The sequence below is a fragment of the Muntiacus reevesi genome, chromosome 13 (genome assembly GCF_963930625.1).
Source record: "Muntiacus reevesi chromosome 13, mMunRee1.1, whole genome shotgun sequence".
Lineage (NCBI taxonomy): Eukaryota > Metazoa > Chordata > Mammalia > Artiodactyla > Cervidae > Muntiacus > Muntiacus reevesi.
Window position 1 is genome coordinate 57,540,483 of NC_089261.1, and position 20,612 is coordinate 57,561,094.

General features: G+C 42.3%; 1 protein-coding gene across 2 annotated transcripts in view; it reads right to left on the reverse strand.

Moving 5' to 3' along the window:
* The window catches only part of OTUD4 (OTU deubiquitinase 4), a 41,492-nt gene extending 21,591 nt beyond the window's left edge, over positions 1-19,901 (reverse strand). For both annotated transcript variants that reach the window (XM_065905075.1, XM_065905074.1), the window contains exons 1-10: positions 19,613-19,901; positions 15,401-15,484; positions 12,895-12,945; positions 8,069-8,115; positions 7,466-7,538; positions 5,939-6,020; positions 3,966-4,098; positions 795-852; positions 433-550; positions 274-338 (exon numbers count right to left, since the gene is read on the reverse strand). In XM_065905075.1, coding sequence (XP_065761147.1) covers positions 274-338; positions 433-550; positions 795-852; positions 3,966-4,098; positions 5,939-6,020; positions 7,466-7,538; positions 8,069-8,115; positions 12,895-12,945; positions 15,401-15,484; positions 19,613-19,771 — 870 coding nt within the window. In that variant the 5' untranslated portion in view covers positions 19,772-19,901. The remainder of the gene's footprint in view (positions 1-273; positions 339-432; positions 551-794; positions 853-3,965; positions 4,099-5,938; positions 6,021-7,465; positions 7,539-8,068; positions 8,116-12,894; positions 12,946-15,400; positions 15,485-19,612) is intronic.
* Between the last annotated feature and the right edge of the window lie 711 nt (positions 19,902-20,612).

A 20,612-nucleotide genomic window follows, 5' to 3' on the forward strand; every position in this document is an offset into this window, starting at 1 on the left:
AATCTAAAATGTTACTGCTACATCTTTGCAGCAAGTACTATCAGAGACTGAACTGCTTTAAAGATCATGTGGAGGGTCGCACAGTTTTAGATATACATGATTTTGTTAACGTATTCAAAAGCTAAATATGTTTAACTATTAAAATGTATACATGATAAAATATATTCTGAAATCTCAAATTAACAACACATCCAAACTTAGCTGTTTTTTAGTTCCTATTAGAATAAATAAGATTTCAAGTAAAATCTTTTCTTCCTCTACATAATCACTTACCTGGCATTTATCTCCAACTTCATACTGTAAGCCAGCAGCAATGGAATAATCATGCTTTTGTTGAGCTGTAAAGAATATCAGCATAATATCAAGTTGATGCAATCATTTTCAAGGGCCTCAAAGCAAATTTCTGGAAAATAGTTTTTTTTTTAAACTCACCTTGTTTAGACTTTAGCCAAATTTCATATTCCACATTTCTATAGACTGCTGGACTGAGTGACTTAAGAACCTTTCTAGACAAAGGAAGGCTAGGAGAGTTTCCATTGCTTTTCGGGTGCTAAGTAAACAAAGCCAAGAAGCCCAATCAACACAGAAATGCTTTTAAAATGTGTATGAGATATGTATAAGAGAAAAATCAAAAAAAGAAAGCTTTAAAAATTATGAAGTCAACAAAAAAATGTCTTGTAAGATGATCCTGACTCTACTGACAATGTACCAGAAAAGACAAAAAAAATTAAGGCTATAAACTTGTAGGTTTTCTTATATTGAAGAAATAGTTTAAAAGCATTAAATAAAAATACCTGATCACCGGACAAAGTTTTAAATCCATTCACATCATTAACAGTGGTAGGTTTACTCCTACAAAGGAAGAAATACAGATATCATCAGGAGTACAAAAATGTTCACACACAATCACTTACTCCAACCTCACAGAAAAATCTGAGTTACAGTCCACAAAGTCAAAACCATATTCCAAGGAGCTCAAACAAAGTGAAGTGTGCGTAGGTATATGTAAACACATATGCGATGTACATGCAATGTGTCTATGCATATAAGTCAAAGATTTTTTTTTAAGTTTACCAGTTTATTGCTACCAACCCATCTCCTCCACCCTCCTCATGCATGCATGCTCAGTCATATAACCCCAAGGACTGCAGCCTGCCAGACTCCTCTGTCCATGGACTTCTCCAGGCAAGAACACTGGAGTGGGTTGCCATTTCCTTCTCCAGTCAAAGGTTTTTATCAGTAATTCGTACTGACTTAATCAACAAGAAGAGAAAAACAGAAATAAACTGTGCAATGTGGGATGATAGAGTAACTGAGTTTATAAGAACATTTAATGTAAAAACTTCCTTTCAAAAATATATCAATAGATATGTATGTATGTAAGTGTGTGCACTCAGTCGCGTCCAACTCTTCATGATTCCATGGACTGCAGCTTGCTAAACTACTCTCTGTCCATGGGATTTCCAGGCAAGAATACAGGGTTGGGATGCCAGTTCCTTCTCCAGAGGACCTTTCAGACTCAGGGATCGAACCTGCGTCTCTTGTGTCTCCTGCACTGGCAGGTGGGTTCTTTACCTGTTGAGCCACCAGGAAAGTCCATCAACAGATGAGGCTCCATTAAACAAAATACTTCACTACAAGATATACAGTCTGGTGAAAGTAGATACAAGCTAAATAAGTAATCAGTAATCAGTAATGCTGCTAAGTGCTTTGGGGGAAAAAAAGGTAGAAAAACTACAGTGTTGAGGCCTAGCTCAAATAATAAAAAATAGGATAAAGAAAAATATCTTTTTGAATAAAGAATTAAAGGTGACGAGAGAGCAAACCGTACGGCTGTTCAGTACTGCAGGCGGATGCAAAGCAAGTGCGAAGACCCTGGGGCAGTCAAGAGGCTGGTGAGGCTGGACAGAATGAGGGCGGCTGACTGGGTGGTGAGGTGAGAAGCTACCTGTATTCTTCTGTCATACAATTCCTCCTCCTTAATGAATCAGTCTCTAGTCCTTAGGAGTCATAACCCTAAATGCAGCAATATTTAAGGGACTCCAACTATCTAGAGTCTGGATTAAAAAAGCACCCTAATTTCTAATACTTTCAGATTTATCAATACGAATGTGAAAAGAATCCAGGCACAGAAGTACAGTGGCATCCTTGCTTTCTCCTCATTACCATACCATGCCTATCTATCTTGCCATGATTATGGAGCAGTCTCCCCTAAATGAACCTTTGTCTTCCCTAAGCCAGACATGACACTAGTAAAGGAAACCTTAATAACTCAACAAAAAATTAATCAGAAAGGTTTCCATGGTCCCAGGGCTACAGTAATGCAGTATAAAAAGGAAAACTGATCATGACAATGTACACACCATCCCTGGTAAACTTATACAAGCTTACTAGCCTCTACTCCACACTTCACCTGCCAGCTGCCATCCCAGACCCAGTTCTGCTAAAGCCATCAGCAGCACCAACCACAGGGCATGTGCTGAAGTCCCCCCACATCAACTCATGGTGATAAGTGAAACAAGCGAGCCATTCATTCTCCAGCCCAACTTCCCGTATGTTCCATAACATGCCTTCATCATACTGGGCACCTGCAGAAAACCATGGAGCACAATTTCCATCTGTGCAAAGTCACTTATTCAATTCTAGGATTAATTTACAATGGTAGACCCGGATTTGAATCTGACTCATTTCTTTCTTAAGTAGAAATAGTAGTCAATCAAACTTTCAGTAAGGATCAACCATTTAATTTAAGAAATGCCTGGAATCACAGATATAAGGAGATATATTTTATAAGTCTTTAATAAAGAATTAGATATCCTGAGGCTTAATTTCATCTTCCTCTAGTTTCACAGTACATAACATCACAGGATACTTTCATACTCTCATACAAAAAGAATAATACAACTTTCAGCTTCACTGAGGATGAAATCGGTTGGTTCTTAGAACATACAAAGTACATTCCTTAATATCACTGATAAAAACTCATACACATTGGACACTATACCTAGGAACTGGGCTGTGCATTGTATATGTACATCTCATTTAATTCTTATACATTATCTACTTTAAAGATATACTGACATATCCTCATTTATATCTAAGGGATTGAGGCTTTAAGCAACTTGCCCTAAGTTCAGTTAGTTGGCAGGAACCCAGGAATGAAACCAGGTCAGAATGTCCATAGCCCAACCTCTTAGCCACTACCCTGTATGTCTTAAGTGGAAAAGAAAAATAAGTTTTAGACTCTAAGTTAAAAGGTGTTTATTCACACCATAAACAAACATAAATAAATAACATTACTATCCAGAGCTGTTCACATATACTTATATTCCAACTTGGGATTTGTATTATATAAAAAGAAGAGGAGGCATTATCTAAGAAAGAAAACAATAAAAGAATGTCAAGGAAATCCAAATGGCCATTTTTCATCACTGGTTACTTAAGCAATTGACAGCCTAACCTGAAAACTTTAGAATATTCATACATAAGAAGTGAAAGTCGCTCAGTTGTGTCCAACTCTTGGCAACCCTGCAATTTTCCAGGCCAGAATACTGGAGTGGGTAGCCTTTCCCTTTTCCAGGGGATCTTCCCGACTCAGGGATCAAACCCAGGTCTCCCACATTGCAGGCGAATTTTTTACCAACTAAGCTATGAGGGAAGCCCCCCAACACACACATAGGTAGAACCAAATCTATTTCAGAGATATATGCACCATGATTACACAGAAACAGATGCTTAGCAAAAACAAATTTAAACAAACAAAAAATCAAATTCCGAAAGAAACAGTCCCATAATAGAAATGAGGTAATAGTAGTGGCAGGAAAAAAGAAACTCCTACTGCAGATTGCTGTCCTTTAGAAATACCATTAATACCTCACTAAGTGAGGCAACTCCATGCAAAAACGTTCACTGCGCTGTTTCCTCCTATGGCACTACAAGGAACTTTAGGACAAAGTCACTCTTACTTGCAGCTGTCATCCTCGGAATCTGATATTTCACTGTTCTCTTCATCCGCTACTTCAGAGCTCTCCAGGCCCATCAAGATCTTACTGACGTCAGTTTTAAACACCTTCTCGTATAGCAATTCATAAAGCAGAGCTGCAGTTAATGAGAAAGATGTTACACAGCATTAATTTTACCTTCTAACATAAAACCCAGACACCCAGGCTTCTAAAACCTTAACTAAATACCTTGTAACACCTTATGACCAATAACACAATTTAATCAGAAAATTACCTAGAGAGCAGCTAGACTTGTCTTTGCAGTTAGTTAGTTCAAAATTATCCCTGCCTGTTGTCTGGATGATACTGAGGGAGATATAGATGGTGAGAAAGGGGGTCTCTTGGGGACTCCTTTGAGGGGTAGACACCACTGTGATGAATTCTTAGTGCACTTGTTTTGGTAAGGTTTCCTAATTAAAACAAATGGGAGTCCTGAACTCCATGCAGAGGTTCTGAGCATTTGGCAACATATTTCTATGTTTTCTGGAGTGTGGGTCTGTTTTTGTTTTCCTCTTTTTGTAAAGCAGAAACGTTGTCTCAATATGCTTCCCTGGTTGCTGAGAACACATTTTACAAAGGTTTCTTTTTAGTCCATTATGAAAGGCATCTTCTTTCTAGCAAACTTAGTGTTCCCTAAGTTTTCCATGCAAGTCTCTTCAGGCTGGGTCGGTTGTGTGACCGCTCCAGTTGTTTCCTCCCGTGTGCGGCTGGAATGAGAGCACTTCACTGCGCCAGGATGAAATATGAAAGCAGCTTGCAGAGGCTTAGCACAGCGTGCGCCATAGCTGGTCACTGCTCACTACTGTGCACGTTTAATTTTATCAGCCTTGGCTCACAGCTGTGATACCTTTTTGTATTGCTTTAAATACGTCAATATTGCTTTAAATACGTCAATACATTAAATGCAAGTAATATAAAATTGTAAATTGATCTGTTTTGAGATGTGAAGTTTGGCTGTCTGCATCCTGGGCTGTGTTCCCTGCCTCTCCCAGTCAACCAAAAGCTGGACATTCCAGCTTTGAAAAGGCAGGCATCATGTGCTGTCTTCACTGGTCCCCCTTAGCTAAAGAACAGGGGGGAAAGGCTGTCATATGCCCAGCACAGTGCTTCGTATGAGTCACACGCACTTTGTCAGAACAGATGATAAAGCAGATAAAGAAGAGAGGAAGGCGCTGCCACAGCAGTAATTCTCAACTGGGAGAGGTGGAGAGGTTTTATCCTCCCAGGAAACACCTGGCAAAGTCTGGAGACATCTGTGGTTGTCACACGGGACAGAGCGAGCTCTACTGGCATGGCAGAAGGTCAGTCACTTAGTTGTGTCCAACTCTGCGACTTTGCAGATGCCCCTTCCATGGAATTCTCGAGGCAAGAATACTGGAGTGTGTTGCTATTCCCTTCTCTAAGGGATCTTCCTGATCCAGGAATCAAACCCACGTCTCCAGCATTGCAGGCAGATTCTTTACCATCTGAGCCACCAGGGAAGCCCCACTATTGGCATAACAGATGCTAAACTTTCTACAATGCACACAACAACCCCCAAAACAATGAATTATGTGCCCTAAGTATTAATAGTGCCAAGGTCAAGAAACCCTGGTCAAGTGACAAATACAATCAAATACTGATTTCCTGAATCATTCAGATTTTCAAGCTATGCACTAAAAGTTTTAAAAACATACAAATCTTTATTAACAATATTAATTACCACAGGAAAATATAACTTCGTATTTACAAGCCAAACTCTAATCTACTAGCACCTTTTTTCTATTGAAACAAGTTTTTACTGGAGTATTAAGATTTTTCGTAACCTAAATGTATTTTTAGGTTGTCAGAAATGTATTTTTACGCAACAAAACAGGGTATATCTGCCCTGAGTTGTTGGCTCAAGACCACAAAGCTTAGGAAGAAAATGTCTAAACCAACACGAGGGTGATACTTACACTGACACACAGCAGAGCTCTCTTTGTACTTTATGGGGTAGACAATATCATAATGATTTCCATTTGAAAAACACAGTAACACCTGAAAGGGAAAAACAGAATTCATCTTCCAGCCCTTCACATACAACATTTACACAGCTACTTACACCTTTAATATCTCTGAGTTACCAGTAAATAAATTTCCCAGTAGAATGTTTTAGAAGTAACCTAAAGCTGTAATGTGGTCATGATACATCCATATGTTGAAATGTTACAAAGCCAATGAATCAGAAATTCCTAATGACTTGGGGAAACGCTTACTGCATCACAAAAATCACACACAATCTGTAAGAACAAATGATTTCAACTATTGAAACCGAAGGGTTAGGAGACTGTAAGAAAATATTCTAAAACTTTAATAATGCTTACCCCTAAGGAGCAGAATCAAAAGTACATTTTTTTTTCTGCTTTACAGCTTTATGTACCTTCTAAATAATCGATCACTTATGCAAAGAGCAACGCACATTGACTTTGCTTAGACTATATCATATTCCAAAAATTACACTGTAAAGGCCAGATCCAGAGCCAGGTACCTCGGACACCCACAAGTCCTTACAAAGGCATATTTACCCCGGTTCCTTCCCCCTGACACCATAAACGTGGTGACGAGGCATTTCAACTTGGCCTGGATAACCCAATGCAGATCATGAAAACAAAACTCTCTAGTAATGAATCATGGTGCTTTGTTTCCCCGCTTTTTAGGCTTTACATCATTTTTCAGTTGTTTCTGCTTTGTGACATAGCCAGTAAACTACCTCTATAATGTAATGGGAAATATATCACAGTTAAGTATTTCTGGATGCAACAGTGGAACCTATTTTCACAAGTTATTTTTCTATCTAATGTATATATTGATGTAAAACAGTAATAGTAGAGTTCATTGGAAGGACTGACGCTGAAGCTGAAACTCCAATCTTTGGCCATCTCATGCAAAAAGTTGATTCACTGGAAAAGACCCTGATGCTGGGAGGGACTGGGGGCAGGAGGAGAAGGGGACGATACAGGATGAGATGGCTGGATGGCATCACCAACTCGATGGACATGAATTTGAATAAACTCTGGGAGTTGGTGATGGACAGGGAGGCCTGGCGTGCTGCGATTCATGGGGTCACAGAGTCAGACATGACTGAGTAACTGAACTGAACTGAACTGAATGGGAAATATATCACAGTTAAGTGTTTCTGGATGCAACAGTAGAACCTATTTTCACAAGTCATTTTTCTATCTAATGTATATATTGATGTAAAACAGTAATAGTCGAGTTAATCACATATACTGGCATATCAATTATTTTTCTCTAATAAAATGTCACAATAGAGTTCCACATTTGTGCGGAAAAACAAATACAAAATAATAAAACTTGTGAATGATTAATAAGAACTTTAAAAACTCCAAAAGTCACTTAAACATTATAGCTCAGGGAGTCAAGATGGCAAGTGAGTGGTTCGTTTAATTAAATCCTTTAGAAGAAGTTAGAACAATTCTTACCTTTTCAGGAAAATTATTTTCAGTTACTTGTGAAGGAGAAACATTTGGTTTCTGGTAAATTATAAAATCTTTCCTGAAAATAACATTTAGAAATTATTTCTGATGAAACACACTTCAGAAATTGAGATTTAACCATCCATTCATTCATTCACTCAAGAGTCAGGCACACCAAGCAACGTTCCAGGCACTGGAGAAAGAGCAGCGGACAAAAGGTAGTAAGGGATAACTAGGCTGTAACCCACTTATGCGGAAAGTATCCTTTTAAAAAAGCAAATTTTAAATGTAACTTTATATATAACTTCAGATAGAATTCTGAAAGTAGACCTCAAAACCACAGAAATCGTGGAGATGAAATCTATAGAGACATTTTGAAAAGAAAAAATAAAGTAGTCACCTGATCTGCTAACAGACAAAAAGCTGTGAAATTGACAATATGGTGCCTTGCCTTTCTTCTACTAGCCATTCAACGCTACCAGCCTTGAGAAAGTAGGAAATCATTTCTCTAGAAGGTTTGTAAGTGATTCTGCTATTTTTAACAACTTCCTTACAATGGAACATGTTAATTTCCCACTGGCTTTGTTTACCTGTTATCATGGGGCTTACCTGTACATAAGAGAAAGGGCACTTATTTCCACTTGTCCAACCCATTCCTGTATTGAAGAAAACAAGTTGGCCCGTAAGTGTCTACTTTTTACAATACCTTAATACACACGTTTATATAATATACTCAATTAGCTAGAGGAGCTCATTAATATTTTTTTTAATTTATTTAATTTCAGGATAATTGCTTTACAATATTGTGTTGCTTTCTGCCATATGTCAACATGCATCAATCACAGGTATATTTATGTCCCCTCCCTCTTGACACTCCCTCCCACCTCCCACCCCAGCCCGCCCTTCTAAGTTGTGACAGAGCACCAGTCTGAGCTCCCTGCATCACACAGTAAATTCCCACTGGCTATCTACTTTACATACAGTAATAAAAATATGCTTCCACTCTACTCTCGCAATTCGTCCCACCCTCTCCTTTCCCCACTGTGTCCACAAATCTTTCGTCTCTGTCTGCATCTCCACTGCTGCCCTGCAAACAGGTTCATCAGTACCATCTTTCTAGGTTGCATATGTATGTATTAATATATGGTATTTGTTTCTCTCTTTCTGACTCACTTGGCTCTAGGTTCATCCTGGAACTGACTCAAATGCATTTTCTTTAATGGCCCGAAAAGCTCATTATTAGTACTACTGAGAACACTATAAAAATATTTTTATAAAACGAGCTATAATGTACACTAAAAAGCAGCCCTAGTCTTGGTAACAAATATCCTTAGTTAACAGGGCTGGAATAAGAATTCCTATTGGTGTGGCAGGACGACATAGTATCTCTAAGCTGAGAACTTACAGGAGGCAGAGATTCCAGCTGAGCACTCAGGACTGAGCCCACACACAGTATGTGCCCAGAAAGCAGGACCCTGACTAGAGGCAGCGCGAGGATCAGAAAGGGTGAGAAAGCGCAGGTCTGGTCTCTTCAGAATAATCGAAGGCACAAAAGAAAGCAGTGTACCAGGAATCATTTTAACATGTGGGAGAAGTTCTCGTACTAAAGGAGTCACTTTAAGTCCTTAAGCTTTTCAGAAGCAAATGGCCAGTATATATCAAAAATTTAAATACTCTTTAAGCTAGCAATTCAACTTTCTATAAAACTATCCTAAAGAAATATTTCATATGTCCACAAAACTGTATATAAACAAGGATGGCCGCTACAGCTATCTGTAATAATTTTTAAAAAATTTTTAAAGATAGCCTGAAGATTCCACTAATAGATAAGGAATAATTAATTTATCATTCACCCAAACTATGTATGGAAATATCATGCAACCACCAAAAAGAAAGAGCTATAGTCCTATGAAATGGCCAAGATCACTCAGACTGTTAAGTGGAAAAAGTCAGTCAGTAAAATAACCCTATTGTGCAAAACAAAATAAATATATATAGACACATACACATAGAAAGAGAACAAAGATACATCCTAAATTGACAGTGGAAACAGAAATTTAAAGATGAGGGGGAAAGTAAGGATTTTCACTCTTCATTCTGTAATGAATCTTTGACCATGAGAATGTATTCCTAAACTATCTGTGAAATTAGTAATGACTTAATATCAAGAGTTACTAAAAATAAGAACTATAGTAAATGAATGCTGCCACTTTCACCTTCAAAGAAGAGAGATTTGAGATAAGGAAAGGATTTTGGATGATGGCTTGAAATCCTCTCAGAGAAGAATCATCTTTCCCCACAGACTTTGCACCTCAATAAATCTTAAAAGTTGGCTCTGTTTTTCAAAACAAAATAGGCGCCATACATTAAAATAGATTTATTAAAATAGGCCTCTGCCTAACAATCACAGCCTCTCATAAACTCCACAAGCAATACCTTCTGGTATAGAGGAAATCCTTCCCTGAAACCATCTGCTGAGATCATAAACCCAAGCCTATTCCATTTTGTGCAGAATGATTGCATCACTTCTTGTGTCAACAAGACACTACCTCTCAAATAAGGTACCATTTTGTAAGTATTTAATCTTCAGAATAAATTCTGTTGTAGTCTGGCTAAGTAGACAATGGCCATTATATCTTGCCTTCTCTAACAATTTTGATTTTTTTTTTTTAAACTTATGTTTTATCATTGTCTTCTACCTGAACGCTATATATTTTACTTACTCAACACTCTGTATGTTTACTCTACTTTCTCACTGTGGGTAAGAGCCCAGCATTTCTACAAAATCTATTTTAACTAAAGAACTATACTGTATCAAAAACACTAATTTAAATGTTCTTAGTCATCAAAAGCAAACTTTTGTTCCTCAAAAGACACTACTAAGAACACTAAAAGATAAGATACAAACAGGAAGAGGTACTGGAAAATATATATCCAGTACAGAATTTATTATACTTAGTATAAAATACTTATAATTCAACAAATGCAAAATAATAAAGGACAGAATCTATGAGCAAGACATTTCACCAACAAAGAGATACGGACGGCAAATAAGCACATGGAAAGACTCTCAACAAGACTAGAGAAATGCAAGTTAAGATCACATCAAGACACCACCACATAGCCACTAACACAGGCTGAGATACTGAGTGTTGATGAAGATGCAGAGCATCTTCTCACTCACTGCTAATGACAAAGCAAAGCGGCACAGCCACCTTGGGAAACAGATTAGCAATTTCTCACTAAGTGAAACATGCATTGACCATATGACCCAGGAATTCCACTCTCAATAATATTAACAATATTAATTAAGAAAAAAGAAAACATCTGTCCACAGAAAGACTTGCAACCAAATACTCTTAGCAGCTTTAACAGCAGCAGCAAACTGGGAAGAAATCATATATCTATCAACTTGTAAATTGCTAAAACAAGCTGCAGCACATCCATACAATGAATGGCCACTCAGCAATAAAAATGAACTATCACACAAAGGACAACATAGATGAATCTCAAAATGCTTCCATTATGCTAAGTGAAAGCAGCCAGACACATAAGACTACAAACCATATCCTTCTATTTGTTCGAGTCTCGAAAAGGCAAAACTTCGCACATGGGTGGGTGCAGGGGGAGAGTCCAGACCAACTGCCAAAAGGTATGAGAGACTCCTGGAGAGACGGAAATGCCCTGCGTGGTCTGTGGTGGGGATCACACAGCTGTATGCATCTGTCAGATTTCATCAAATTACAAACTTAAAACATCTATGTCAACTTTACCTCTGTAAAGCTGACAAAAATATCTTCTTTTTGAGGCATTTTTCAAAATGCTCCACTGATATTTTTAAGAAAAAAGGAGAAAGCTCTCTTTCTCTGAGAACTGGGTGATGCACTGGAGCTTATCAATTGACGACATTTCTCTTCATATCATACATTCCATGTATCGGGGAGAAGGAGAACCAAGGCAGAAGCATTTCCTGCTAGTAAGAACAAGCACCTGTTCTGTCAGAAGGTACCAACATCTGGAGGAGGTCTGCCCAGACCGCGGAGGGGAGTGTCCTGGGAATAACACACCTGGCGGCCCGCAGCCTGGGAAGGAGACACCTGTCCCCAGGTGCTCAGAACTGCAGCAACCCGCCCGCCCCTCCCCTGCAGATTCACACGGCCTCACTCCCCTCCCTGTCCCCCTCTCTCTCAGGAAGTCTCTTCCATCCTTTCTCAGACCCTCACAGCCCAAGAGCCTGAACTGTTCACAAAGATTACCATAAAGTCATATTGTGGGGTTTTTCTCTGACTAAAAATTAATAAATGCTCTTTGGCGTCCCCTTCATCTTCTACAAAGGAAATAAAAATCACCAGGGATAGCTGGAGAGAACTGCTAACGTTCTGGTGTTTAATCTTTCCTATCTGTGACAGAGGCCAATGCGGGAGACTCAGGTTCAACCCCTGGGTCAAGAAGACCCCCCGAGAGAGTGGCACCCACTCCAGCGTTCCTGGCCGGGAAATCCCACGGACAGAGGGGACTAGCGGCTGACAGTCCGCAGGGTCACAAGAAGTCAGACTGTGAAAGAGTGACGGAACGGCAGCAGCACTGTAGCATCACACCCGCACCTCTCAGGACGCACGCGCCTTCCCACTGGCACCGCACACCCCTCCCTGCTGCAGGGGCATTCCCGAGAAGGGCATCCAGAGGAGCGCCTTCCGCTTCCCCGGGGCCCGGCCGTTCGCAGCCCACAACAAGCACTCAAATTAGGGTCAGGGAATCGAAGAGACCCCGCACGCTGGCGAAATACCTTCCTCCGGTTAGTATACCGCCTCCTCCCCATGTGACTCTTCTTGGCGGCGTCTTTGCTGTCGTTTTAAATCTAACAGTGATCATCTCTGGGGATGAGGGAACATTCTACAGGCCATTCCCTTAACATTTGGATTTTTACACAAAGAGCATTAGGTTTCTCAGCAGGAGAAGAGAAAATAACAAACAGAAAACTTCTTTTAATTTCCAAGTGACTGAGAAAGTGCTGGCAGTGGGAGTCGGTGGGGAAGGGCTGTGCTTCAATCCTCAGCAGTCTCTTCCCACTTCTCGCGCTGACCGTGTTAAGGGGAATGGACCCTGTCTTGTCAGCTGCCTAAGGAAGCAATCGAATACTGCCCTGTCCACCAAGCCCCACGAACACACCAACACCACACTCTGGAAATCCTCGGCGGTGCTATTTCAGGTTTTATACTACATTCACGAGTCGTCATGACAGATCAAGAAAGCATGATTCTGTCCCGAGTGAGGCATCGCTCACGGCACATACACAGCACCAGCTGTCTTCCAATTAAACATGCACCTAAGACAGGAACTGTGCCTAAGGAAACTCCTCCAAACACTGTAATGAATTTGGAATACATTATTTAACATACAAAAAAAAAGAAATATATTACAAGATTACTACATACCTGTGGATTTTCCAAACGTTTTAAATATTCTTCAAACGACCCTTCTATAAACTGCAAAAAGGGAAAAAGGCCTATTAGAAATCCATCAAAAGTTACTTTCTTCACTGTGAATTATTGAATTCTTACACAAACCTTGGACACAACAGTAACAGTAAGATATATATATACACACACACAAACACACAGAAAAAAATCTAATTATGAAAATATGTACAAATTATTAAGAAAACATCATAAAGATCCAACAGAATTTTAAGAAGGAAACATGGCAGGCACCATTTCCTGGACAGGATCTGGGGGGGCACTGGGGCAGCACCCCATGAGGCGGCGGCAGTGGGGGAATCACCTGCACAGCAAGAGGGGGGCCGCTTCGCGGGGTGAGCACAGTGAGAGGGGAGTTGGCCTGCTCATCTGCCTATGCCAGGAGCAGGGGCAGGACTGTCAGACAGAGGGAGGAGGCAGGGCGACGTGACACCGACAGGGAATTCACGTGGCTAAAGCAGCACTTAAAGACTAACTGGGTAATGGCCAGTGCTTGGAAGAGCGCTAAAGACAGATGCAAGAGCTAAGAAATATTAGTTCCCTAAAAGACATGAATAGTCATTGTCTCTTAGATCAATTACACTAAAAACAAACAAGAACTAATAATGCTAAAGATATTTTGAAGATTCAACAACATTTTTCTAATCCAGCTTGTCTCATTGTTATTTAAAAAAATCTGATTTGATTCAAGCTATATGATTACATTTTTTGCTTTTCTCATAGCAATTGCACTAATTTAATTGAGAAAACTCTAAAAGACACTCATCTGAAACACCAAATTCAATTTTATTTCAATTAAAGTCTCAGTTAATTTAGCAAAGTGATATACTTAAAAACATTAAAATATATTGCTTGGTCTATAAAAAACTTTTAAATGCCCTTTTTTAAGACAGAGATTAATTCTTTTATTGATGAAATACTCTAATTTCCAAAAGTATCCTAAGTTTAAATACATACTTGCACTGAAACAGCCAAATATTTGAAATATTCCACCAATCAGAGGCTACTGTTCTCTATTAGTTTATTATTTATAGAATTTAAAAAAATAAAACAACCCCACAGAACCACTCAAAGTTGCAAGAGACTTAAGCTGTGGTCTGACACAAGTCTGCATCCAACTGATTCTTCTTAATAATCAGAAAGTACTTACCTAGGCCCTGACTTAACATTTTCAATAAAAAAGCACATCCCTCTACCCTAGACAGTCTTTCCCAATTCTGGTAAATAGAAACTGGTAAAGGTATTCACTGTAAAGAAAGTGAAACTTTCCCCCTCAGAACTTTCAGCCTCAGATCATACCCCCCAAGACTGTAAGAGCTGAATGAATATATGCAAAGTGCTTAAAACAATGCCTGCTGACACAAACGCTCAACAAACGCTAGCAATTTCCATGACTGTCAACAGAACTTACCCTCTGGAGCCAATATTAACTAAATCACTTGTAGTTTCTTCAAATAGTTAAAGACCACCTCTCTACCCCTACCTTCCTCTCCGCCATAATACCCTCTTATCTAGCCTCCACATAACCGCTTTTTAAAATAAGACAAGTTTTCAAATCTTCTAATCAAGCAGGTAACTCTCCTTCCTGGAATATATTACTGTTCATCTTAAAACATGGCATCCAGAAAAATGTCACCAGTAATAAAATTTTGCTTAAAAATAGCAATTCCAACCCAAGAGCACCTTTAAACACTATTTACCTATTAAGTCTTAGAATTGGGTTACATGCAAAGTGTCAACATTCTTTTGGCAGTCAACGGGGAGAAAATACCACTAAAGGTTGCCAGATGATAATTCTACATCATAAAACCAATAAGCAGTAAATCTTACAAGGCTTTCAATGTAAAATGAAAATAGGTCACCATGGCATCTACTACAGCCTACTACTAAGAAAATTACAGTCAGTTGATAAGACATTCTGTTAAGTACTAATTAACTATACTACATTCTATTAACTACTAATCATTATTTATATAATTACAATGTTCTGATATGTGGTTCATAATGATGAACCCTGTAAATTAAAAACCTATAAATACCTCCCGATAAAATCAGAGGCTCAACATTAGCTATGCTCAGTGTATTTCTTACACACCAAGGTCTGCGATTTTTTACAGTTCACAGGGGGTCACCAATCCCTGATCATGTCAGACCCGGCTCACTAGTAATATGCTCAGGTCCCGCCCAAGTCACCCTTCCAGCCTCCACAGATGTGGTCCATCTGTCACAGCAGCTTTCTCAATGTCTGAATAAAGGAACACCACAAGATGGCCTTTAAAACAAACACACAAAAAAAATCACAGCTGACTATGGATTTGAATTCAAAAAAGCAGTTTGTCTTTATAAGGTTTATCTTCATAACCTACAATCAGATCCAACCTGTGAAATTCCCACTGGGCCACTTGAACGGCTACCATGCACCTATAAGTCAAGGCACCGGTACACGTTTAAAATTATCAGTCACCTCTTCAAACTTCTCTCGGTTCTCCCGAAGGAAATGGATGCAGGCCATCCTGACTTCGACGTGGCGAGACTGGGAGTGGAGCACCTGTGGAGGAAAGAGCAGCAGTCTCAAGCCCTGCTAGAAGCTGTGACCGAGTGCCTGCCTTCTCACCCGGCGCGCCCTCACAGCCCGCAGGCGTCCGTCTCCATTTCTCTGTCATTTCTAACTCTGCGTTCACTCTCACCTCTTCCAGGAACCTGGGAGCTGACGTACCACATACCGCTGGCAGCAGTACTTCTTCAGCCAGATGTCACTCGATGGACAGCCTGTTACGGTTTCTCCTGTAGGGCACTGAGACCACCCCTTTGGGGAAATTTCTGTAAACTCACACTTCCCTCTCCTGGCCACCCCTCTGCTATTACTTTGCTCCTCACAAAGCAGAGCTGACAGAATCCCTGCTACGTAGCGCTCAGCTTCATCCTCGGCTTGTTGGAAAAGTGAATGAAGGGGTGACTTCACCAAAAAATAAGTCTTTGAGGCTTTCTGCCCGTCATAGAGAAATTGCTTTTTCCCAGCAACTTTGAATTACTTGCCTTATGTATAAATGTTAGTCCACCGTGGTTTGAGAAAAATTAAGGCACTCATTCTTAAATCCTCAGCAGTCAGGCTTACATGATTCTGGAAAGAGCAACCAGGGAGCAGCACACAGGATGCAATCGTGTCTCTGTGTGTGATCATCCCAATGGCTTTCAAACGTGCTCTTCTGCCCCAAATCTTAAAGCACCACCTGCAATAAGCCATACTACGGAGATGACCCACACCCTCTCACCCTGCAGCCTCTTCTGTTCAACAACTAGTTCAACAAAAGAATAACTGACTAGCATTTTGTCTCTTAATAAAAGTCTAAACCCTTTGGCCAGTCTCTAATACTTTACCATGCTAAAAAAAAAGGAGATTAAAATTGTTTTTTACTAAACGAAGGTGTTCCTGCTACCCTACAAGGTCAAGGTAGGAGGAAAAAAAACCGACATTTAAAATAACATCTCAAAACTACTATCCGGGGCTCTTGAGAATTTCTATTATTATAAAGTAGCTTTAAGAGTTACAGTTTCAACTGAGTGAGTCTCCCTTATGTTCAGGGTGAGCAGAGAATTCAGGAAAAGGGAGGCTCCAGTTGCACCTGTTACAGGTCTCTCTGGATAACAGCCAAGGCTCACTTATACCCATGGAACCAAGAGGCACAACCGCCTGGAGGGCTAGCTGGTCCCTTTTACATTCAGATACTCTGAAGCTGCGCTAACTGAGGTTAGCAATGCGCTGGTCTTCAGCATACTAGCTGTTTTTCAGCTTAACAAGTATACGAACACTGCTGTCTTTAGGAACTACAAAAAAGCATCCATCCTTACACACTCTAAGCCTCCAGTACTGGAAGGACTATCCAAATGCAAAAATAACCACCACACAATTTTGTTGCCCATTCAACAAATGACATTTAGTAACGCTTCCTTCACAGAAGCTACGCTAGACGCTATTATGAATCAACATGTTAGTCTGAGTAAACCAGTGTCATCCGATAGGGCATTTCTGCCATTAGCAGAGTGAAGCTTGTCTTATAGCCATTTACCTAGCAACAGGCAGCAGACAGAAGTGAATAAAGCTTATGATTTTACATCAAACACAATGACAAGCATGTTTTTTCTCCTTTAACAAACATTTCATTAGCACATGAAATCTGAACCTGTTACTCAGAAGCAAAATTCTCAGTGCGAGGTGCCCAGGGTGCTGGGGCTTTACAGAGCAAAGGAATGTTAAGAGAAAGGAAGCTAAATCACAACTGTTGAAAAGCAAGTTCAAGGGCACTCAGGAAGAATTCAAATGGTATGACAAATATCTTTGCAAATCGTTATATACATGAAAATAACCTAGAAATAGGAGGCTTTCCAATCTTAGGGCAGACAGAGATAAACACAGAGAAAGGCTGAGACACTCTGCTTTCACCAAGCCCTCTAAGAGGGCCCTATTTTTAGCTCCAGGGCCACAGGAGCTGATTCAGGTCAGGCCTCCTGCAGGCCCCAGGCCAGAAGCGCAAAAAGGGAAGGGGTTATTTAAATCAGGTAATTTGGAGAGGAAGACTCTGGCTAAATCAAGTCTCTCCCCCTGCATTTCCCCCGCCAAAGGCTGCCACTGAGATCACTTACTGTGACTCCCTGGTAGAAATGGTAGCTACTTTAATATTACTGGAGAAATTGTTGGTCAAAAGTCCTTTTTGCACACTGTTAAAGGGAAGCCTGAAGATGCCGTTACTCCCCTTCCCACCACCAACACACACACCGCCCCTGGCCATGAAGACACCACCTGTGGTCCATGTCTACCGAAGAACAGAGTTTGCCCCAAGAGTCAACCGTAGCAAACTTTCTACAAGCTCAGGATACTAAAAGGCAGCGTCCCATAAATGGAAAGGACATTCCCTCATGCCTAATCTAAATCCCATCACAGTGAGATATAATAAAACACATTAGCTACTGCTAGTAATGAGCTAGTTATTGTTCCTTTCTACTAAAAAGGAGTCTATACAATCGAGTCTGCCAATTATCTACAGCATGTAGTTCTGAAACCAGTCACACCTTTCTACTTCAATATAAACTAGGATGTGGATAATCCAACTCCAAACAAGCACCATACTTCTTGTATTTCTATTTGCTTCCACTTCTTTCCTTACCAAACTCTTGCTAGAGCCAATTAATATGTTTCAATAGGGACTGAATTCACTTCCACATCTTCCCTCTGCTTCTGGAGGTGATAAGGAGACTCAGGAGGCTGAGCCGGACGAAGCAGGACAGAAGGTGATCCGGAAAACTCACGAATGGGACAGAGTGTTTGCCTACTAATAGTTAAGACTGGGATCTGTTTGTGTGAACATCTCCCAAGGCAACATTAGAATATCTTAAAATTCTAAAAATAAGAGAAATCGATTGAACTGAAAAAGACATAGCTCAGTTTGGGGAGCTTTGTGAAAATGTGTGAATGACAATGCTGGCCACAAAATGCAAAGGTTTGGACCAGCTACATCAATTTCTTGTTTCAAAAAAAAAAAAAGATCTTATGCTACTGATGTGAAAACAAGGGCCTTTGGAAAATAAGTGGCTGGCCTTTGGACTTAGGAAAAAAATAAGAATAGACTGGTCTATAGATGTTCAGGAAAACATCTACTCACAAAAAGAAATTCCGAAAGCTACTAAGCATTAAAAAAGGTGATAGAAAGACAAACAGAAAAACTCCAAAGGCAGGCAGGAGAGGGAAGGGGTAGATCTAAGACCAAAGGAAAGCAAACTGAACGGTAGGATATACACACCAGGACAGTAATGTGAAACTTATGTCCAACTAATTCAACAGCTATTTTTCAATACAGGATGGGTCTGGGTGACTGCACACCTACCAACTACAGTGTTACATAATAGGGAATAAGCTCTCTTACCAAAAAAATAAATCAGAAACATCCTCCCAAGAACTGTATTACAAAGTGTAATTTTAACCAGTAAGGGGGAAGAATTCGGCCAAGAACCTAAAGGACCCCAGATACAGACTTCCTTCCTACTACCAACTTCAAAACACTTTTTCTCAGTCAATTATTTTTTAGTTCACCTACACTGCCTTGCAAAGCAATAAAAGACGGTGGAATCTACTCAAAGACAATTCTGTTCAAACATTCTACATTTTCTAAGGTCTGGTTTTCCCAAACTGCATATTTCCCCCACTCCTGACTCAGGTGGACATCCGCGGGCTTGGCTACCCCACGTTCCAAAGTCCAGTTTCTTGGGGCGGGGAGGGAATCATGATCCCACGAGTCGAGTCTGGTGCACCACCTCCTCTAGTAAACATTCTGCTTACTGGTGTGAATGCTGAGCTTGTAAAGCCAAAAGGGGAGGCGAAAAACAGCATTTCGCCAAGTTCCCACCCCTCCGGCAAGGGTGCAGACTCTCCGGCAGGCCTCACGGGCTAGCTTCAACTCATTACCTCTTCGCCAGGAGGGACGACACCCAGATAATTTACAGGTTTTTAAGTTTCGATTCGGAGCTCCCAGTCCCAGGGCAGCGTCCGGTTCCGGGGCGACAATGGGCCGCTGTGACGCCTTCGGGGCCACGCGCAGCCCGGGTTGGGGGGGGCAGCCCTGCCCGCCCGCCGCTTCCCACCCGGCCCCCCGCCGATCGCCCCCTCCGGCCCCCGCCCCGTTACCTGCTCTGCCACGGCTCGGAACAAGCACGACCCGTCCTTGGCGACCAGTTTCCGATACAAGCCCAGGGTCCGCAGATAGGCGTCCATGGGCGTCGCGTCCTCGCGGGGCGCCGCGCCGCCCCGGTCGCCGCCGTCGGGGGCGCCGACGGCCGCCTCCATGTTGCCGGTCGCGCAGCAGGCCCGGCGCGGCGCGGGCTAGCCCCACATGGCCGCGCCGCCGGCTCCTGGACGCCCCTGTCGGGGGCGGGCAGCGGCTGGGGCTCGGGCTCGGGCTCGGGCTCCGGCTCGCGCTGGGCGGGCGGCGGCAGGCGGCGGCCCGAGGCGGCGGTCCGCGCGCATAGGGAGCCCTGCCTAGTGCATGGCCGGGCGCACGCGGCCGCCTCCCGCGGGGCCACGCGCCCGGGGGGAACGAGGCGGGGAATTCACCAAAACCCGCAAGCGAGCAGTCACTTGACGCGGGCCTCGCCGCCCGGCTCAGCCACTGGGGCCCGGGGGTCCCGCCCCCCACACACAAGTTTCCTCGCCAGACCCGGCGGAGGCGAGGAAACCCCCGCAACCCGAGCGCGCCGGCCCGGACGCTTGGTGAAAGCGAGGCCTGCGGGCCCCCACACCGGGAGCCGAGGAAGCCGAGAGAGAAAGGCGCGGCCTTATCGTCTCCCCACCTCGCAGGAGGGCGCCGGAGGGGCGGGGAGCGGGCGGGGGCGCCCGGCGGGAGGGCAGCACCCTCGCAGCCCAGAATGTGTTTTCGCTTTCGGCCCCGACCGCGGAGAGGACGGCGGGAGGTGTAGTTTGGGCAGCGGCAGGAAGTCGGCCTGCGGCGGGCGGGGAAGCGCGGGCGGCCTACCCGGTGGGGGGAGGCGCCCGGGAGGCGCGCGGACTACAAGTCCCTACAGCGCGGCCGCCGCCGCCGCCCGGAGCCGGCTTCACGCTTCCCGGGCACCGCGCGTCCTCGAGCAGGCCGAGGGTCTCCGCCTGCAGACGCGCGGAGACCTGCGCGCGC